The sequence below is a fragment of the Castanea sativa genome, chromosome 8 (genome assembly GCF_040712315.1).
Source record: "Castanea sativa cultivar Marrone di Chiusa Pesio chromosome 8, ASM4071231v1".
In the NCBI taxonomy this organism is placed as follows: domain Eukaryota; kingdom Viridiplantae; phylum Streptophyta; class Magnoliopsida; order Fagales; family Fagaceae; genus Castanea; species Castanea sativa.
The window spans coordinates 26,636,095-26,653,480 of record NC_134020.1 but is presented as its reverse complement, the minus strand read 5'-3'; the positions used below and the strand labels follow the sequence as shown (position 1 = coordinate 26,653,480).

The following is a 17,386-nucleotide window of genomic DNA, read 5'->3' as shown; positions in this document are numbered from 1 at the left end:
GAGGCATGTTTTGCTTGTTTGTAGCTTTAGCTGAGCAACAGTGACTGCGTGCTCCTTTGCAGTCATTCTTGTTAAATTACCACTTGTCTCAAAAACTTAAGTTGTTAGGAATTGGTGAATTTAATCATTTAACTATAATTCTAACATTTCCATTCACGTGTGGATTCAAACTCCCCCTTAATGGTATCAAAGCCAACCAAGTATCCCATCGTTGTATGGCCTTATAAACAACTATAAAAACCTTATATTGTGATTGGAATAGTTCTTTTGGGTTGTAATGCAAACTTGGATAACAATATTTCTTGTTTCGTTATAGAAAACTCTTTGAAGGAGAACCCAACCTTCTTTTAGGCTAGACTAGGGACTCCTTCAATTTAAATTTTAGATTTTTTTTAACACTCCTTCCATCAATGAGTTATATTGGTAGCTATTGTTTAAGTATTCATGTACAACATAAAAATGAGGATGGTGTGGCTATGAAAGAAATTACACCATCTCACATTTACAAAGGGCATTAGAAGCTTCCTATGGGTTCTTGATAGTGGAAAAGTGGAGGAAAAGGGGTTGGAGTTTCAGTTTTAGAGGGGTTTTGTAAAGGGGAAAGAGAGAGGGAGAAATGCCTAAAAAAAGAGAAGGGAATTTTTGTACTTGAATTTTCCAAAGGGAGTGGGGGTATTTTGACAAGTGGGGTGGGGGGGAGGTGACATACCCACTTAGCTGCCCCTCTCAAATAGGCTGCTTGAGGGGTGTGGTACCTCTACATCACCTAATCTTATCCACTTGTCTTTATATTGTTGTCAGTGATCCTATAGATTGGGCCAGGGACATTCAGGTAATCCCAAATTTATTATTTTGAAAATCACATTAAGTTAGTTGGTGCATTACTGCATTGTATTGTATTTATCTATGCAAATCATCTACTTACTTCCAACTCTATCTTTCCCGCTTTTAACTATTTTTTTTCTTATTAATTTTCTTAACTTATTGTTACACTTTCTCAAACATTTCATCCTCCCTTTTAAACCTTTTTGACTCTATGCGTGTGTTTAAGTGAATTGTGAATTTTCTATAGAACTAACTTTGTTTGGTTGCTGGGAAAATTGAGTAGAAAAGGAGGGGAAAATAGAATTCATGACACATGTTTAGTGTTTTGTGTGTGTGTGTGTGTGTGTGTGTGTGTTTTGAAAAATTTGGGAAATTAAACTTACCTATGCTGAAATTGTTGTGAAATGAGAACTGTGAAAGAGTAAGGAAGGATGGTTATACAAAGAATGTTTTAGTTTCTGGTTTTGGGAATGGTAATTATGCTATTATGGTTGCCAGTCTTAATGAATAATGTTTCTTTTTATTCTGTTGTTGTATCTAACTCGGTTGATTTCCATTGCAGGTGCTTTGAAGGTACCCTTTCTGTTCTTAACAAATGGTAAGTCATTTAAATGATTCAGTTTGTGATTCATCAATAGAAATTTTAGGAGCTACTAAGACGATGATGGGCTTATTGTAAAGATATATGTGATTATGGGGTTATTAGTTATGGTTTGTGAGGTTGATATTGACAAATATGCAATGCCGTATATTGAACCTTATGGGGTTATTGGTTATGGTTTGTGAGGTTGTTGTTCAATTTGTTGTCAATTTCTCATATTTTGTCTAAGTAAATACATATAGTAGTGGTGGGTTGTTGTTTGGGAGTAAGCGGGTGGCTTGCATGGAGAGAAATGGAGAGAAAAGGTGGAGTATTTTCTATTAGGAGTGTTTTTTGTTTTTTAAACTCAATGTGCAATGGTGAAATTGTAGTGTAGGTGCACCTCATAACATTCTAGACACTTGGAATGTATTATTTTGTGTATAACATTCTAGACATTTGGGATGTAATTATTGATATGGTGTAATTAAATATATTTAGTTTGTTGGTTTAATGTGGTATTGTATTTGCTATTGGAAAATATGAATTGTGGTTCATTACAGGTTTTATAAAATATGTATTGTAGGTACATTTCAGGTGCTATAAAATTAAAATTTTTTTTTAAAAAGGCCCTATAGCAGCGCTTTGAAAAGCGCTGCAATAGGGTCTTTTTAATTATATTCATTGAAGATATGCAGGCGTTTTTGAAGAACGCCGGAATAGGTGCTGCCTATGCCGGCGTTTTCAAAAGCGCGGGTATAGGTCTTTTAAATTATATTCATTCAAGACCTGTACGGCGCTTTTGAAAGCGCTGGCATAGGCATTACCTATTCCAGCGCTTTAAAAAGCGCTGGAATAGGTTTTAAATGAATATAATTTAAAAGGCCTATACCAGCGCTTTAAAAAGCGCTGGTATAGGGCTTCTCCTTTTCCGGCGCTTTTGAAAAGCGCTGGTACAGGTCCAGCGACCCTATACCGACTATCACTGCGCGGCGGTTTGAAGCGTCGGGAAAAAAAACGCCGGGATAGGAATTTTTACCCTATCCCAGCGCTTTTTGGGGCTATCCCAGCGGTTTTAAAAACGCTGGGATAGCCCCATTTTTTTGTAGTGATTATAATCCAAAATTTTAGATAAGCGGAAAATTATAACACTATACTAAGAAAAAAAAAAAAAAAAAAAAAACCTCATCATATAATGAGGCTAGTATTTATATAATTTTTAATATACAACCTAAAATTTAGGTTATTAGGAGAAATGGACAATGCAAACATATAACTATCCTTAAAAAAATTAGTAAAACTTCGTTTTCAAAAAAAAAAAAAAAGAGTAAAACATTGTGGTTTGCATGAACGTGAGTTACGTGACTTCGAACTTTATTGTACGTTAACGTGTTAAAGCTGCCATGACTAATTTTATTTGTTGACACTTGACAAAGAACCGATTTTGTTGACCAGTTGCCCGCGATGCACGATTTTTTTTTTTCCTGAAAATCCCCCTAAATTCTCTCCTAAAATCTAGTAAAAGCGCCAGCAATTGCCAGCTAGTTGTTCATCAGTTCTCAATATAAAAAGTATATGCATGTTGTCATGTCCTAATACCTTTCTCATCCTTCTCTCATGGCTTCCATATTTACTGTTTTCTTTCTACTCTCTATTATGTCCCTTACATTTGGAGGAGCTCAACCTCAACAAAAGCAATGTAACCAAAGAATAAGCCTGGGCTCTTCACTTAATCCCACAACTTTCCCCACCTTTTGGCTTTCCTTTTCTGGCCAATTCGCATTTGGATTCTATCCACAAGGCAATGGTTTTATGGTTGGAATCTGGTTGATGGGTACAGACAATAATAAAACGGTTGTGTGGACAGCAAACCGCGATGATTCTCCGGTCACCTCAAACTCGACACTAGATTTGACAAGGGATGGTAAGCTTCATTTGAGAGCTGATGAGCAAGGAGTAGAGAAGCTTATCAGCAGTGAAGCAACAGAGTCAGCTTCTTCTGCCTGTATGCTTGACAATGGCAATTTTGTTCTCTACAACAAAAATGATTCAATCATTTGGGAGAGTTTCAGCCATCCCACTGATACAATTTTGGGAGGGCAGATTTTGTCCTCTGGTGCTCAATTGTTCTCTAGTTCATCAGAGACTAATCACTCAACTGGACGGTATCGTATGAAGATGCAGGATGATGGAAACTTGGTTCTATACCCGGTAAACACTATCGACGATGAAAGTGAAGCTTATTGGAGCTCTGACACTAGTTCCAAAAGCTTCAAGTTTCGCCTTTATCTCAATTATTCAGGTGTTCTAGAAATCATCAATAGCACTAGTATGGAAAGAGTTAAAGTTTTGAAATCACCATTGGCCGACAATAACACCAACACCATTTATCGTGCAACTCTTGTTGTTGATGGAATTTTCCGGTTGTACTCCCATACCTTTGACAAAGTAGGCAAACAAAACTCATCATCACCAAAACTTTTGTGGCCAGCATTGAAGGACGAGGATCTTTGTGAAGTGAAAGGTTTTTGTGGCTTCAACAGCTTTTGCACACTCAATGATTACAAACCGTACTGTGCTTGTCTTCCTGGAACACAGTTTGTTGATCCGAATCTCGAATCTCTCGGCTGTGAGAGAAACTATTCGGAAGTAGGGTGTGGAGGTGGCCACAAAGATCATGTTGCAAATTATTACATGTATCCCAAGGAGAATATGTTCTGGCAAGATAATCCTTACGCATATGTACCCATGTCAACAAAGGAAGAATGCAGCAATTCTTGCTTGGAAGATTGCAATTGTGATGCAGCATTGTTCAAGGATTTATATTGCCAGAGACAAAAGCTTCCACTGAGATATGTTAGAGGGGTTACAAATAGCGTAGCTTTTTTCAAGGTGGGCAGGAGCACTGAAAGCTGGAATAAAACTTCTTCCATCCCAAAGAAGCCTCCCCTTCATCATGTGACAACCAAAAAGGTTAAAAGGCAAATTTTTGTTTTAATTTTATCTTTTACAACATTCTCCTGTCTCGCCCTCGGAATTTCTGGCCGTTACACGTTCAAAATTCGAGCTCTAAGGTATAAAAGACTGAAAGAAAGTGAAACACTGGTCTTGACTAAAGGGCTCACTTTAAATTTGTTTTCATATGATGAGCTCAAAAGAGCTACAAATGGATTCAAACATGAGTTGGGTAAGGGTTCTTTTGGAACGGTGTACAAAGGGGCTTTGTACAAAAGTAAGAAACTTGTTGCTGTGAAGAGACTAGAGAAATTGGTGGAAGATGGTGAAAGAGAGTTTCGTGCAGAGATGCGAGTAATAGGGAGAACTCGCCACAAAAATTTGGTTCAATTGTTGGGTTATTGTGTTGAGGGCTCTAAGAGGTTACTTGTCTATGAATATATGAGCAATGGCTCCCTTGCCGATCTTCTTTTTAAAGGTATAAGGCGTCCAGACTGGGATGAAAGATTAAATATAGCATTGGATGTTGCAAGAGGGATTCTCTATTTACATGAAGAGTGTAAGGCCCCTATTATTCATTGTGATATAAAGCCTCAAAATATTTTGATGGATAATTTTTTGACCGCTAAAATTTCTGACTTTGGCTTGGCAAAATTATTAATGCCAGATCAAACAAGAACCTTCACATTGGTTAGAGGGACTAGAGGGTATATAGCACCTGAGTGGCAAAAGAGCATCCCAATATCAGTAAAGGCAGATGTTTATAGTTATGGAATAGTGCTTTTGGAGATCGTATGTTGCAGAAAGAATATGGAGGTCAATGTATCAAGACCTGAAGAAACTGTTCTTTCTACTTGGGTATATAAATGCTTTATTGCTAAAGAGTTGGATAAGATTATGGGTGGTGAAGAAGTAGACAAAAGAACCTTAGAGAATATGGTTAAAGTGGGATTATGGTGCATTCAAGATGAACCAATTCTTCGTCCTTCCATGAAGAGTGTTGTATTGATGTTAGAAGGGATTACTGATATATCTGTCCCTCCATGTCCAACTAATGTCTCCATGTAAAATTTTAAGGGTAAGGAAAAATTTATTTCTATTTTCAAGTAGCTGTCATATTGCTTTTTGTTTTGTTTTGTTTTGTTCTTCTTCTTTATTTATTTATTTATTTTTTTTTTTTTCAGTTTTTGGTTTTGACTTTTTTTCCTTTCTGATTCATGAGAGGGCATATGCAGGTACGTCGATCCTCTCAGTAGTCAGGGGTTAATTGTTTTCTTTAGAAGTGGAGACTAGAGAGAATTTTGATGGAGGCAACCGCGTTGGGGTATTTAGCTCTAATCATGAATGTTTCTCAAAAAAATAAAAATTCTAAACATGCATGTAACTATTTTTTATCAACAAGATTATAAAGAAAGTTTATCACTTTGATAGTCATTTACTTCAGAGAAATTTCAGAGAAATTTATTGCATAACAGTTTGTGATGTGTTATATTTCTCTAAGAAGATATTTGGTCAAGAAATAAAACAATGAAGTGTGGGTCAATCATTTTTGGAGGATTTATTGAATTTTAGCTATGGGATTTATTTCCTTATTTTAAGTATTTTTTAGAGTTGTAATCAAATTAGGCATATTTTTAGTTGGTTAATTAATTAGAATCTTTTAGGCAATATTTTGCTGAATTGGCCCTGTGGTCTAACATGAATAGAATGTTTAATATTCCTTAATATAATCTCTTTGAGATTTTTTTTTAAAAAAATTTCTAGTAGGATTCCAAAGTTTTCTTAATAATTTTAATATAATTTTAATAAAGGATTTAAAAAATAATTCAATGGTTGGTGGAGTTAGATTTGAACTGTGACATTTCTATAAGAAATACAATATTGTGTTAATTGAACTAAAAAACTCTTATGGTCGGTTTAGATTGAGGAGGAATTGGGGGGGAGTAGAGTATATTTCACTCAAAATTAGCTTATTTTCAGCCAACTTTACTCCACTCTCCCTCCTTCCTCCCTCAATCCAAACATACCCTCAACTTTAATATATAAATAAAAATTAAACAAGGGTAATTGAAGGAAAATAATTTAAACACGTTAATAAAATTTATATCATAGACTAAACATATGTGTACAATGTTGTACACATTTGTTTAGTCTATAATGTAAATTTTACATTGCCAGTCCAATATAAATTAATTATTTTTCTCAAAATAAAAACTCATGAGCATCCTTATTGCACTATAGATACATCAAAATTATAAAGTAATTCTCCATTGATGAATCTATATTACCAAAATTTTAATAAATTTAAATTACCATTTTGATTAAAATTTATTATTAACATTTTGAATTTTTTTTAAAATAAATTCAATTTCATTATTTATTTGACTTTATTTTATAAATTATTTACCATAATTTTTAGCAAACTAAAAATTAATTTTGCATTATTTATATATAATAAAAAAAGTCTTTTGCCCTTTAACTTGAGGTAAATTATTATTTTTACATTTATAATTTATTTTAATGGTTGCTTTGCTTAGAATTTGTGATATTTGTTTTGGTCTGATGATTGTATTTATTATTATCAAACTAAAGTACCAATTAATTTTTAATGTAGACAAAGATTAAACTCAAATCTCTTATTTAATTATAAAAAAATTTATTAGTTAACCTAACTAGAGCCTATATAAATCTAAATCCTATGTAAATAGTTTTTCCTTCAACTTTTTCATGTGTGGGGTTAGCAATTAGTATATAATTCCATGGAGATGGGCCCATTGGCAGCTCTTTATATCGCACATGCAATCATGCAAAAAGTCCACTGGCTAATGTGCATCTCTATAATAATTCTATCCTCCATTTGTCTGGACACTGGAGATATATGGTCTAGACTACCTTGACGAGCTAGCAATTAATCACTCAATGGGCAATCTCCAATGTCCATAGCTATGGTATTGCTGTCGTCCACCCAGGTCAAACGACTCAAAACTTCAGTAAGTTAGTAGGCAAGGACCCTACCAAAGTTTTTCAGGCTCCATCAAGATTGTGACTGCTTCTGGTTTTTTTTTTTTTTAATGGAAAAATAGTTTTGAGAAACTGAGTTGAAATAAAGAGACTCAAAAAAAAAAAAAAAAAGAGTTGAAATAAAGAATTTAAGTTCAAATTAAGTGATTGATGATATTAGGCATCTTCATTAGAATCATTACCAAACAGGACATTGGTTATTATAAAAATAAAATAAAATAAGATGTTAGGTATCTTTGCTGCCGTGGCATGAACGGTGTAATTCTTTTATGTGTGGCTCAACTATTCGAGTTTTTTAATAGACCTGAAGCATAAATTTTTGCTAGTTGGGTTAGGGCCACTTGCAAAATCTAAGGATCCTTGAAAGGTCTAGCAAGAGAGGCCCTCAACAATGAAAAACCCACTTATAGGAAGATTTTAAAGGTCTTGAGCTATTGTACTAGGAAGGCAAGTGACGCGACTATAGAGGTTACAACAGTAGTTCTAATTACTGTACAAAAGCCTTGTAAATAGATCATTGTAACTGGCTTTCCTATAATGAATTTTTCTATGGGACTGGTTGTGTCCCCATTGTGATTTTTACATTAAAAAGGCTCTTCTTTGGTTTTTCACTTGCCCACCACATTTTGTGTCATGCTTTTCTACTTTCTTATATTACTTATAGATTTGATAATTGCTTAGCTGTCGTGAAATATAATTATTTGTGTGGATATCATGTGGGTCTAAACAAAATTTTTCAAAGTTAAAACTAGTTAGGGAGGAAGCGAGGAACTTCACCTCTTATTCACAGTTGTGAATATATAGTGATATTATATGGATAACAAGAAACAGGCTTCTAAAGTGACAATATGGGGAAGTGTTAGATCATTTGACCTTAATTTCACAAGTTAAACCATTTATTTTCTTGGGAATTTGTAGATGAAACTAAAGCTAAACAGTGGATGGGAACTCCCCCCTTCCCTCCCTAATCTCCTCCTTTTGTGAAGGTTAACTTTGATGTTGTGGACAAAGAGGACAAAATGTGCATAATTGTTGCATAAAGAAACCAGAAAAGTGAGGTCCTTTTATCTAGCAGTGACAAAGACAACGGAAATAGGATACAAATTCTTCATTTGATAAGGAGATGCTTTTAAACGTTATATATATATATATATATATATATAACAAAATGTACTTTTAGTGACGAAAATTAGTGAAGAAATATTTTTCGTCGCTAAAAATATAATTTTAGCGACGAAATATGAATTTCGTTGCTAATAATGAAAAAAATTATAACATTTAGCGACGAAAAATAAATTTTGTCCCTATTGTGATATGAAAAATGGGAGCCAGCAGAGGGAACCTTTGGCACTAGTTTAATTAATTTATAGTGACGAAATTTTTCGTCGCTAAAAGTTGAAATTTTTAGTGACGAAATATTTCGTCATTATAGGTATTGTTGTGGATAGTATTAATAACGAAAATATTTTCGTTGCTGTAAGGAAGAATTAGCGATGAAAAATATTCGTCATTAAAAATAATAATAGTTTTACACTTATATGTTTTAGCGACGAAATTAAATGTCGTCACTAAAAGTACTCTATAGTGACGAAATATGAATTTCATTTCTAAAAATCTTTTAAAATCCAGGTTCTTTAGTGACGAAATTAACCTTCGTCGCTAAAAACTTAAAATCCTAATACCATTTGCGACGAAAATGAAGCAATAGCGACGGAACAATCCATCGCTAAAGACTTCAATATAAAGACCCAAAAGACCCATTAGAAAAGTTGAACAATCCGTCCCCTGTTTCATTTTTATCTTCAGCTTCTAAACTCCCAAAAGACCCCAACCGATGCAGCTCCCAAAAGACTCCAACCCACCGTCACTGTTGAGAGCCCACCGTCGCCAATAATAGCCCACCATCACAGTTGAGAGCCCATTCGCGACGGTTTAGTAGCTTTATTTCTACTCCAACCGTCGCCGATTCGAACCCATTTGCGACGTTGGAACCCATTCGTTGCCGAATTGGACCCTTGCGACAATTCCTGGTTGTACGAACCCATTTGCGACGGTTTTGAAGTTTCATTTCAGCTCCACCGTCGCCGATTCAAACCCATTCATGACAATTCAAACCCATTCATCGTTGATTCAGACTCTTCACCACTGATTCCCACCCTTCGCCTTCCGAGCTCTGACCCTTCGCCTTCTGAGCGCCAACCCTTCGCCTTCTAAGCGCCGACCCTTCATCTTCCAACTCCGACCCTTCACCGATCTAGCTTGTATTTGTATTTATATGTTAGAAATTTTGATATTATTAGCATTTTTTATGCTTTTGGAAATGAATGAGTTATAAACTGAGTTTGTTTGTTGTTGTTTTTGTAGCTCTTAGTGCAGAGGATCGTGCCAGTCTTGTTAATGAGTTAAAGGCATGTTTTTTCTTTGTGCTAGTGAGAAATGGTTTTGGTTTTGGTAGAGTTTAGTTAGTAATCAGTTCATTAAGGGCAATAATGTTTTTTATGAATTAGGTAATGAGAATAATGTGAAAAATATGCTTCGGTGGCTGGTAAAAGCTCAGTTTAGGGATATGTTTTTGAAATGGATTGATTTTAGCTGAGACTTTTTTTTTTTTTTTAAGTGGGTTTGTGCATTTTCAAAGAGGTGAACTAAAATGACTGGGAAATAATGGGTGCTTTGAGATTCATTTTCATGATTAAATATAGTTGTAGGAGTTTAAAATGGTATTTAATTTGATTGCCAAATGGATGTTTTGATTCGCAGGTTTTATTTTGCTGATGATGCGTTGTTGGATATGTTCTGATGTTTGTGCAGGATAAGCTTCAGACTTTGGCAGTTGGGCACTCAGATATCCTAGAAACTCTGTCACCCAAAGTCAGGAAGCGCATTGAGGTTCTGAGAGAGATTCAGGTTAGCTTGCCTCTAAATGCTATCAATTATGAGTGTCGTCTTGCCCTGTTTTGCTTGTTCAATATTGTGAAAATTTGATCTTGGTTGAGTATGGAATTGAATTGATTTTGTGATTATTTTGTGCTTATATTTTTGTTGTTACTATGCTTTAATAAAAAGAATGGGTTTTTTTTTGGGTATGATTAAGTTCTTGGCTTTTGTGAGGTTGATGTATAAAAGATTTAATATTTTTGATGTTTCTAGGTTTTGTTTGGTTGCAAAGAAAATGTGGGAGCTGGGTTTTTATGTTTAAGTGGTTACCTTTGTGAAAGACTATGGCTATCAATTCATGTAACTTTGATGTGTTAGAGTTTTTTTTTTTTTTTGGTTTCATTTATGTTTTGGTATGGATTAAAGTTGAGAATTAATGCTTGGTGTGTGAATGTTAGAGAGATTGGACACGAACACTAGTGGAATACCGAGTACAATTTGTGATCAATCATTTCAGTGTCCCTGCATTTCTAAATGGACTTACTTATCTTGCTAGGTGAGCTAATTCTTGATTCCACAAACATTTCCTCCCTTGTGTTTTAAGTTCTTTATTGGAGAACTTGCCAAGTGGCCTTTTTGTTTTGATCTTGAAGCTCCAATTTCATTATATTATTTTGAATATTGTGAAACCCACATAATAATAAATAAAATAAAATAAAAAGTTGTTCTTATTTATCCCAAATAATAATAAATAAATAAAAAGGTATGTTCTTTAAGATTTAATTTCCTGGTTAAAATGTATTTGTTAAAAAAGTAAGTTAGTTTGCATGTGTCTTTTAAGACATGTGGAGCTTATGAGGGGAAGGTAGAAAGTGGAAACGCAAAGTGCATTAGAAAGGCAAGAGTGCTTCATTTTTCTTTGACAATTGGAACCTACAATGTGTCGCTTTTTGCAATAGAAGTGCAACTCACTCAGGCTTTTCTCCTCGTCACTTTTCTGATTGTAGTAAGCACTACCTATATTACATGTGTAAGCTATGAGTTTGTGTAGTAATTTATGAGAGGATCATTTTTAAGACTGAAGTACTTATAAATTTAACTTTTCTTTTGAGGGCTAAATACACATTGTTTGCAATAATTTTGAATTTTTTTTTTTCTGAAAATTGTAAGCTTAGCTTGAGCAAAGTAAGTAAATTTTAGTTAAAAACCTTATAAAACTCTATACCTGTGATGTTGGAAATTGGATTTGTGGTGGTATGTTGTGTTGAAGCAAGCGGATGGCTTGCATGGTGTTATAAGGTGGTTTAAATACATATTGGGAGTGTTTTTCAATTCTTGTAAATGTGAATGAGCATTGTTGATTAGATGTGATAAATAATATTTTATTTGATCTAAATACTTATAAAACTCTATTGCATGGAGTTATAAGGTGGTTTAAATTCATATTGAGAGTGTTTGAGTGTGCAATGTATATTTGTTTAAGTATTATTTGGTGTAATGTATATTTGGTGTGACTACTCTTAATGCATTGTTAGAAATGTTTCTTATAATGTAGTTAATGTTTTTACTTTATGATTTTAATATAGTATTGTTTTTTTATTTGTGTAGATTTCTTATTGGTGGCTTTTAGAGGATTTACTTTTGGCATTACTTGAAGACATATGAAGACATCTTTCGTTAATTTTAATTATATTATTCTACACTTTTTGTATTGCTATAAAACATCTTGAGTTATTGTATGTGTTGCAAACAATTATTGTATGGAATGAGATTGAATTGGATACTTCTTTTATTTTTTACCTGTGGAATGTATAGATCTTTTTTTATAAATGTGTTGTTGAAATAAATGTTTTATTTAAATTTGAGGTTTTAATAATTTAATGACAAGTTACAGGTTAATATCAAATCTATGAAAGAAATAAAAACAAAAAATAAGTTTTAGCGACGAATTTTTTCGTCGCAAATATAGCAACAAAATATTGTTTTAGTGATGAAATATTTCATCGCTAAATGTAGAAAAATTTTGTAAGAAATGGGTTTAGTGATGAAAATTTTCATCACTATATGTGCCTAGAGTTTCTTAAAAATAGTTTTAGTGACGAATTTTTTCGTCACTATACGTACCCGAAAATAGTTTTAGTGATGAAATTTTTCATCACTAAATATGATTTTATAAACTGAAGTGTTTTTAGTGACGAAATATTTTCGTTACTGAATAGTGTTTTTAGCGAGGAAAACATTTAGTGACAAAACGTTTTCTTCGCTAAAAGTTTTATCTTTTTAAAACAAATCGGATTTTTAGTGACGAAATTTTTCGTCGCTAGGACTTTTAGCGACGGGGTTTCAACGACGAAATGAGTTTCGTCACCAAAAGTCCGATTTCATCGCTAAAGGTTCTTAGTGACGAAAAATTGGATTTTTAGTGACGAATTTTTTCCTCACTGAAAATATATATGTATGTGTATATATATATATATATATATATATATATATATATATATATATATATATTTATTTATTTATTTATTTATTTATTTATTTAAACGTTATACTTCCCCTATAAAATTCCTCCACTCCACATTATTGGTCCATTGAGTTTGGTTTGAAAATCACTTTTAGTGTCCGTTAGAAACTTAGAATTAATAGTTTGAAAGAAGTGTATTTTAAAAATAAAAAAAATAAAAAAAATTTAAACACAAGTGTTTATACTGAAAAAAATAATTTTAAGAATCACTTTAACTGATTGAAAAAACTAGTGAAAAAGTGTTGTTTTTATCAATTGAACGTCTAAAATTATCATTTCTAGTACATAATAAAAAGATCTTAACAATACAACAACTTCCTTGGAGAGAGAGAGAGAGAGAGAGAGAGAGAGAGAGAGAGAGAGAGAGAGAGAGAGAGAGAGAGCCTTTGCTCATCGTGTTTCCCACTTCCAAAAGAAAGTGATGCTACATTTTGGGTACACCAAGCTTAAATGCCTTCAACCCAACGTGTGTCAGCCGCCATCAGACTCTTTGCTATGAGAACATACTCCACTTTGCCACTACTTGCACTCAAAAGTGGGGCGGTTTGATGCATTTAAGGGTCTTAGATGAAAACTTATTAGAGACTTTTTATGCATTTAAATATGACTTTTTTGAGAAAAAAATTAATATTACTTAAATTCTATTATCTTGTTTTAGATGCAAAATTACTAATTAACAAAACTTTTCATAGTTGTTGATGTGACAAATTGGTAGTGGTAAGTAAAAATGTGATGTTAGTAATAAACTACTAGACTTAAATGAAAACTCGCAAAAGTTTGCCAACTTAATTGTTATGAAAAATATTGTGAAATTCTGTATATTGCTTCTTCTTTTTTGTTAAAAATGTTATATTCACAATATTTTCACAACAAATTCTAAATATTAAGTTGTTAATGGTTCTAATTTGAACCCAACATTGAAATTACTTTTTTCCCCACCAATAACAACCAATAACTACCTGCTACTTAGAATTTGTTGTGAAAAATGTTGTGGACAAAACATTTTTCTCTCTTTTTTCTTGTTTTTCATTTGAAAAAAAATGTTATTTTATTTATTGGCTAATATTTGAGCTTAACGAATAATTTTATAATAAAAAATTACTTTATTGGTTAAAATTGGGGGCCTTTTTCTACTTAGGGGCCTTAGATGATTGCCTCACTCGCTTCTATACTAGAGCTGACCTTGAGAAGGGGTAGCCACTTGTGAATGATGCAAAAATGGTTGTTAAGGAGCAAATAGATAAAACTTTAAGAAAATATTTGAGAGTATCTTAGGTATTGAGACCCTAAAAATTGTGCATTGTGAAAATTTTATTATTTTTTAAAAATGAAAATTTTGTCATTAAGCAAATATTTGAGAGTATCTTAGTAGGTGTTGAGACCCTAAAAATTGTGCATTGCGAAAATTTATTATTAATTTTTTTTTTAAAAGGCACGTACCTTCAATTTTAAAATGTGAATTTTTGAATTTTTAAAAACAAAATGGAAGGCCAAATCATGCGTTTTTGCATTTTTGTCTAAAAACATACATTTGCCCTGCACAATCATGGCGCCAACCAAATCTTAGAGAAACTTATTTTGTAACCCATAATGTTACAAGATGAGGGCTTTTTGTGAAATTTTGTAGAAATGATTCGCATCACAATGATCATTGGCCCTTGGTTTTGTTCCCTAAGAAAGAGATGGATATAACTCTCCACAATTGCTATCTTGATTTTTTTTCCCCTTTGATTTAAATGAAAGTATTACTTAGTAAAACAAAAAAGAAAAAAAAGAAAAAGAAAGAAAAAGAAAGAGAGTTAAAAAGAAGGAAACATGAAGATGAGTGAGCTCGCCTGAAACAAAAAGAAAGGGATTTGAAGACTCTCTTGGAGATCGAATTGCAACTGCTTCAAACCCCGCAACATCAACCCTAGTTGCCGAGCCTTCATGGCAAGAAACTGGTCGAAGAGATTGAACGCCACGGCCACAAGTACACTGGCCTTGTTGGCCTCATCAATAGTGTGGATCAAAGCTAGTTGTCTCTGATCCGTTGATCCCTCAACATCCAGTACACAACGGGACCATCCTCTGACAGTCCAAATCATTCCTTCAAAACCCTCATTCGTCTCGATGGTTGTACGAACAACAATAACTTGTTCGTCAAAGAAGAAACGGAAGCCATTGACGACGAAGAAATATCGGCGAAAAGGACGGGTTTGCTAATGTGCACCGAGAGTGTAGGGAAGTGCAGGTGTTTAGATTTGGATTTGGATTTGGATTTTTTGTTTTTGCTTTTTTAATATTTTTTTATTTTTGGATGAGTGATTTTTTTATTTTTAAGGTCATTGGTTTTGTTTAGTAGTGTATGTTTGGTTGTCGAGAATGTGATCGTGTGCTATTTTTGGTTTTGTGTTTGTTACGAGTCTGTTTTGATGATAAGAAAATGTAGGAAACGTCGAAGAGTATGTGGTAAAGTGTGTTTGATTTTAGAAGGGTTTAGTGGGTGTTGAGGTAGAAAAAGTTACAACATCAAGGCCCAAAATAGCACAATGAATGCACACTATGGAAAATAATAATAAAAGGGTTGAGCTCACCACGATAAAGGGGGGAGGGGAGTAGGCCCAAGTCCATTAAAAAGATTTCAAGCCCAAGACCCATGAAGGGATAGGCCTTAAGGCCTATCAAACAAAGGGAAGAAAGGAAAAAACCCAGCCTATCAAGATCAGAAAATCAAAAAGGAGTCCAGCAATAGAAACTAGGCTGAGATACCCAGAGGCTACCAGGGGCTCAGGGTCCTTGGGACGTGTAGCACAGCTAGGAATGAGACTAAGACAGCTCAAAAAGAGTGCCAAGAAACATAAGGAATGAAGAGTAGAAACGTCCTTCTCAATCACTCAATAATGCAGAAAGGAACCAGAAGGATTGGAGAGTAACAATTCATGAACAAGGAGGTTGGTACCTCAGGGAACCTAGGAGGAAGAAACATGAAAGGAAGCAGCTAGGAGAACTTTCAACTTGGCAGGGATGGAATCACCCCACTTGGGAAAAATGACAAAAGGAAAAGTAGCCAAAAAGCTGAGTCTAAAAAGGGGAGATTAAGAAGCCTCGAAGAAAGAGAGATTGAAGGTCAGCTTCCCAAGGACACCTTAGAATGGAAAGTCAGTAAGAAGCTTTTAGGAAAAAAATACCAAAAGAAGAAAACTATAAGAAACAAAGAAGGGACCAGCCACCAAAGCTGTTGGCACAACATGAGCCTTGGTACCCAAGGGAGCAAAAGAAGGGAACCAGTGGTACCCCGAAACCCTAAAATGACATTATAAAAGGAGGAAGCAGCCAACTGGGAAGGGGCATTCAGCAACAGTGAATCAAAATAGAATCATTGAATAAACTCTCAAAGAAAGTAGTGAAAGAAAGAGAAATACTACTCGATATCCTAAAACAGCCACTATAGAACATACTTGGATTTGAAGAGATTCAAATTTTACAATTCTTAGAGGCTTAGAAAGCCATCTAAGTCTGTAATTTTTGAGTTCATTTGGACCTTGTAACACGTCTTAGTGAGCACGTTGTAATTCACAATTAAGAAAAGATAACGAGATATCTTGCATCATTTTAAGGATCCCCATCATTTATTCTGTCTTTTCTTTATTACATTGTTCCTTTATTGTTTCTTGCTATTCAATACATATGTGTTCCGTGTTTGCTAGTATGTGTGTATTGTATAATTCTTGCTCTGTGCACCACTTGGTTCGTAATCGGCCTATTTAGCTGCAGTGAACCAAGCCCAGTCCCTTAACACCATTACTAACCGGGGTCCTTGCTTCTATTTTAGGCCTAGACATTTGTCAAAAAAGACCCTCACATTTTGGCGATTTCACTAGGGACTAGGTAAAGAAGAGGGAAGAAGCAATCCCTTTGTAGAGCATGGCTCTAAGACCAAGGAACAGCAAAGGTACCAATGCGCAACCTGCGGCCTCTAAGCCCATGCGAGAAAATGAAGTGGCCTCCAGACAAAGGAACGAGGTACCTCTGGTGGAGTAGAAGGTCATATCAGGACAGGAGCCAGACCTTGTGGTTCGAATGGTAGAAATGCTGAAAGATTTGCAATAAGAGATTTGCCTCCTTAAAGAGGGTAGGACCCAGGAAATCAGGGATAACGTCCCCCCTGTGGTCAACCAGGACAAAGCCCAACGAGAGGGAGGATCAGCGGTAGAAGGGGGAGACAACCCCCAATATCTAACGCTAGCAGATGTTAATGCCCTTTTGGAGCAAGAAAGGGAAAATCTCTCAAGGATCCCCAAGAAATTTTCATTAGATCCCCCATTCCCGCCAGAACTCCTTGACAAGCCATATCTCAAAGGATATGAACCCCTAAAGTTCCATCCTTTTGATGGAAGAAATGGGAGCGTTGTGGAACACATGAGTAGGTTTATTCACACTATGGGCCTTTACGCAGGAGATAGAGAGATGTGCCTAAGGGAGTTTGCTAAGTCCCTAGTGGATAAAGCATATACATGGTACACCACCCTGAAGCCTAGGTCCATTAAGACCTGAGACGAAATGATGGAGAGGTTCTGCACAAAATATTACTTAAGTGAGGACAAGGTCACCTTCCAAAGCCT

General features: G+C 34.6%; 1 protein-coding gene across 1 annotated transcript; it reads left to right on the top strand.

Annotated features, from left to right (window-relative positions):
* The first annotated feature begins 3,007 nt into the window (after positions 1-3,007).
* On the top strand, positions 3,008-5,687 carry LOC142605543 (G-type lectin S-receptor-like serine/threonine-protein kinase LECRK3). The gene is made up of 2 exons (XM_075776945.1): positions 3,008-5,438; positions 5,596-5,687. Exon 1 carries the CDS (start codon positions 3,023-3,025, stop codon positions 5,426-5,428), a length of 2,406 nt encoding a protein of 801 aa, XP_075633060.1. The 5' UTR covers positions 3,008-3,022; the 3' UTR covers positions 5,429-5,438; positions 5,596-5,687.
* Positions 5,688-17,386: the final 11,699 nt, after the last annotated feature.

Coding starts and splice junctions, on each gene's coding strand:
- LOC142605543 (XM_075776945.1), top strand. CDS start 3,023: ATGGCTTCCATATTTACTGTTTTCTTTCTACTCTCTATTATGTCCCTT.